Source organism: Vigna angularis, chromosome 3 (genome assembly GCF_016808095.1).
Source record: "Vigna angularis cultivar LongXiaoDou No.4 chromosome 3, ASM1680809v1, whole genome shotgun sequence".
NCBI lineage: Eukaryota > Viridiplantae > Streptophyta > Magnoliopsida > Fabales > Fabaceae > Vigna > Vigna angularis.
The window spans coordinates 11,340,510-11,344,584 of NC_068972.1; the positions used below are offsets into that span (position 1 = coordinate 11,340,510).

A 4,075-nucleotide genomic window follows, 5' to 3' on the forward strand; every position below is an offset into this window, starting at 1 on the left:
GAAGTGCATATATATATATATATATATATATATATATATATATATATATATATATATATATATATATATATATATATATATATATATATCATTAATGTATATATATAATATGATGTCATCTTCAAGTACAGTTGAAGACGTATATATATACGATACATATTGTGATTGATATGAAATGAACGTAGCATTATATTTATCCAAATACACATAGTAAACATATGCCTCTCATCATCATCATCATCATTATTTATCTTTATTATTATATTCATTATTATTATTATTATTATCATCATCATAATAAATAATAATAATTATTATTCATATTCATTTATTTATTTTATTTACTGTGATGATGATGGATGAGTTTACAGCATGATCCAACTCACTGGAACTTCACCATCATCGGTGTTCAATCTCAAGTCCTTCCAAACAGTTTCGGAAGCATCAACAATGTTGTTTTTGCAGCCATGGCTTGAGTCACACTCGTCAACCACCTTAGCCACCGTGCTTCTTCCGTTTCTCGCTTTGATTTTGATCATCCTCCCGCACCGTACGCCGTGATTGTACCATCCGCTAGACAGTGCCACCACTCTTTGCGGCAGCGGATGGAACTTGCCGTCGCACTCGGCGGCGCCCCCTCCGTCCCCGCCGCGAGCAAAGTCGTTGACGGTGAGAATGGCGTGCGTTCCAGAGGGTACGTACGCAGGGGAACGATGATGATGTTGATGATGATGTTTGGATTTGTGCTTTGCGTTTGTAAGAGATGGAAGGTGTGTTAATATTGTAAGGAAAAAGAAAAGCATGAATGCACAAATTTTGTTCATTTTGAATCGCTATGTGGTGGTTGCAACCAAAAAGATGGTATGATCCTATATATATAATAGAGAAAGCCAAGGGTAATGTAATCTAGGTTTTATCGCTTTATACACTCCTCAAATTTCTAACCTTTTTCTTTATTCTTTCTTCTTCCAAAACCTTCTTTTAACCACACATAAGACATCAAGTAGAATCGCACTTTACAATTTCAAATCAGACTAATCTCTTCAACTAGATTCCATTGTTTTATTGCATTGTTCTGTCGAAGAGAATGTCATATAAGGTTGTTTTCGATGGAGTTATTTTAAATTAAACATCATTGTTTAACAAGATCTTACGTTAAATAAGTGACACGACGTTTTGTATTATGTACCTTATATTACAATACTCTTATAAGTAGTATATATATCAACACTAGGATAATATATAACACACGTATACCTAATGATAATGTCACGTGATTTATTTTAGTGAAATTTTGTTGTTAAATTAATATTATTAAATTTTCAATAATTCCATCTAAAACGGTCATATGACATATACAACTTTTAAAGGTTAAAATTATATGTACTCCAACACCTTGTGTTTATAAGCATACTATTATAATGTGGATTAGGAATTCGATTTTACTCATTCTAATTCATTTTCAATTCAATTTATAGATCTTAATTAAGTGAAATAGAACACAGTATATTAATTTATTGGCTAAAGCAAATTAAGAAACACAATCCTTGTTTTGATGTGGGTTGGAGATTAACAAATTGACCTCTCAAAGCATAGAAAATACTGAAAAGGACAGAAAAAAGATTGTTTTTTAATATGTTACTCATTTTATTTTGCATATATACATATTATCTTTTCTTACCAAAAAGAATCATTTAAACATGTTGAAAATTGGGTTGATATGAATTAAGTGACTCCGGACTAAAGTGATTAGAGGGTGAAGCCTAGATTTATGGTCTAGATGGTTTTTAAATTATAAAAATAAAATTTTAGAAAAAATGAACACAAAGTATTAATCGTAATAAACTTTCAAGTTCAAAAATCAATTTAAACAACATTCGTCATTTTTTTCTTATACAAATCATTAATTCAATATCTAAAAAATTTATTATCGTTTGAAATAATTCTCTTACCTACAAGCGGTTTAGTTGGAAAATTCTCCAAAAAATGAATCCAAACAAAATAGTTATATCATCATATAAAAACTTAATCGTTAGTTAAACTATCAAATAAAGGAAAATGAGAGACTTTCATAATAAAAGGTTACTTACTATAAATTAAAAACTGATTCCTTGATAGTGATCTCAAACTCGCATGTTGCATTATGAGATTTGATTTTAAAAGAGAAGTGAAGTGATAAATTGAGAGAAATCATAAAGGATAAAAGATAGAGAGAGAAAGGCTTAAAGAGAAGAAAAAATAATTAAGAATATGAAAAAAAAGAAAGAAGAAAAAATATCTTAGATTTTTCTAATTAAACAATAAAGTTTATACTATATATATATATATATATATATATATATATATATATATATATATATATATATATATATATATATATATATATATATCTTAGAGAAATGTTGATATAGTTTATGGTCAATGTAAAAAAGTTGATATTTTATTAATTCTTTGTATAATATATATAATATATTTACCTTTTTTAAAGATTATATATATATATATATATATATATATATATAGTTTGAGTAAGTTAGTGGTGTTTAAAATTCATCATTGTATGAAATGATTTAATAAGAATAAAAGTTTAATTATTATTATATCCGCAACTTTGTTTATTTTTTCAATTTATATTGAATTACTATTTAATTACAGTTGGTGATAAGTCCTTATCCTTTTTATCTTTCTCAATCCTATCAACAAAACCAAGCATAGTGTTTTCCTAATTTTACCCAGTTATATCTAAAGTGATAAAATTTGTAAATAATTAAATTAAAAACACACGTGTAATATAATTAAAAATTAAGAGATTAAAATTATGTAAAAAAACATAGGTGAATAATTAAAATTAAGTTACTAAAGAAAAAAAATACAGGGACACTAATTTCAAAAACAATTGTAAAATATAGGAGCAAAATTCCGAAGGTCAAGAAATTATTTTAAAATTTACCTTTAAATTTACGTAAAACCGGCCATCAGTAACATGTAAATTATTTGCTTTGTTTTAAACTTGGTTAGCATAATTTATAACGTTAATTTAGTTTTGCTTATGCCCAGTGCTGTACATATCGCCGAATCTGTTTAGAATTTATCGAAACTCCCTCATTGAACCATTCATACATTTTTTAAAATATCAAATATTTTTATAGCTTAATCAACTCAATTGTCGATCACAAAATTTTAAGAAAACATGTGGCCCAATTTATATTTTTTATGTGAATTGTCAATATTTAATTAAATTATTATAACTCTTTGCAAATATTTACCTATAACTCTATTCAAGTATTCATTGTTCTTCTGTTTTACATTTTAAATCCGACGGATTACATAGAAATAATAAGTGGGACATAATGTAAAAAAAAAATGGATCAATATTGTAAATAATAATTGACAAGGATATTATAGGAGACATATATATTTAACTAAGCTAAATTCTTCAAAGAGAATGATGAAAAAAAATCATTTTCACTAAAGAAACAATCGATAAAACTAGTTATTCAATAAAAAACAAATATGTAGATGTTTAATTGTGAGGTCGAGGTTAATTGGCTGGTACACTAGGGTCCTAATAAAATTTAAACTGTTTTCAAATCTAAGTTTTCAAATCTAAGTTTTCAAATCTTTATTCGTTTAAACCTGTGTGATGAGATTATTTGTAAAAAGTATTTCGATACTTAAGTTAATAGATAACGGTTCAGTAAGTAAAGTTAATTTTTTAACATATAATAAATACAATCACATTGTCTTTTTTATCTTAAACTTGTATTTATAAATGAGTTTTTAATTAGTATTTACTTAATATATTATATATGATAGATACTAAACACATTTTGTTAAGATGACCATAAAAAGAATCTATTATAAGTTGAAGAACATTTGTATCCGAGGAGAAAACAAAGCACTATTAACTTTTGTAATACTAAAATGAAAAAACAGTCAAAATGTATGTTGTCATCACTTTAATATTTCATTTATCTTCTTTTCCTTTCATTTACATTAGTGATCTAATTCTTATAATACTTCATCAAACACTAAAACTTACGTTCCTTTGAATGTATAAAACATCAGAAAATAA

At 26.0% G+C, this 4,075-nt stretch overlaps 1 protein-coding gene across 1 annotated transcript; it reads right to left on the reverse strand.

Moving 5' to 3' along the window:
- Positions 1-365: 365 nt before the first annotated feature.
- Positions 366-824, reverse strand: LOC128195790 (ripening-related protein grip22-like). Its single transcript, XM_052874462.1, has one exon. It carries the CDS (start codon positions 822-824, stop codon positions 366-368), a length of 459 nt encoding a protein of 152 aa, XP_052730422.1.
- Positions 825-4,075: the final 3,251 nt, after the last annotated feature.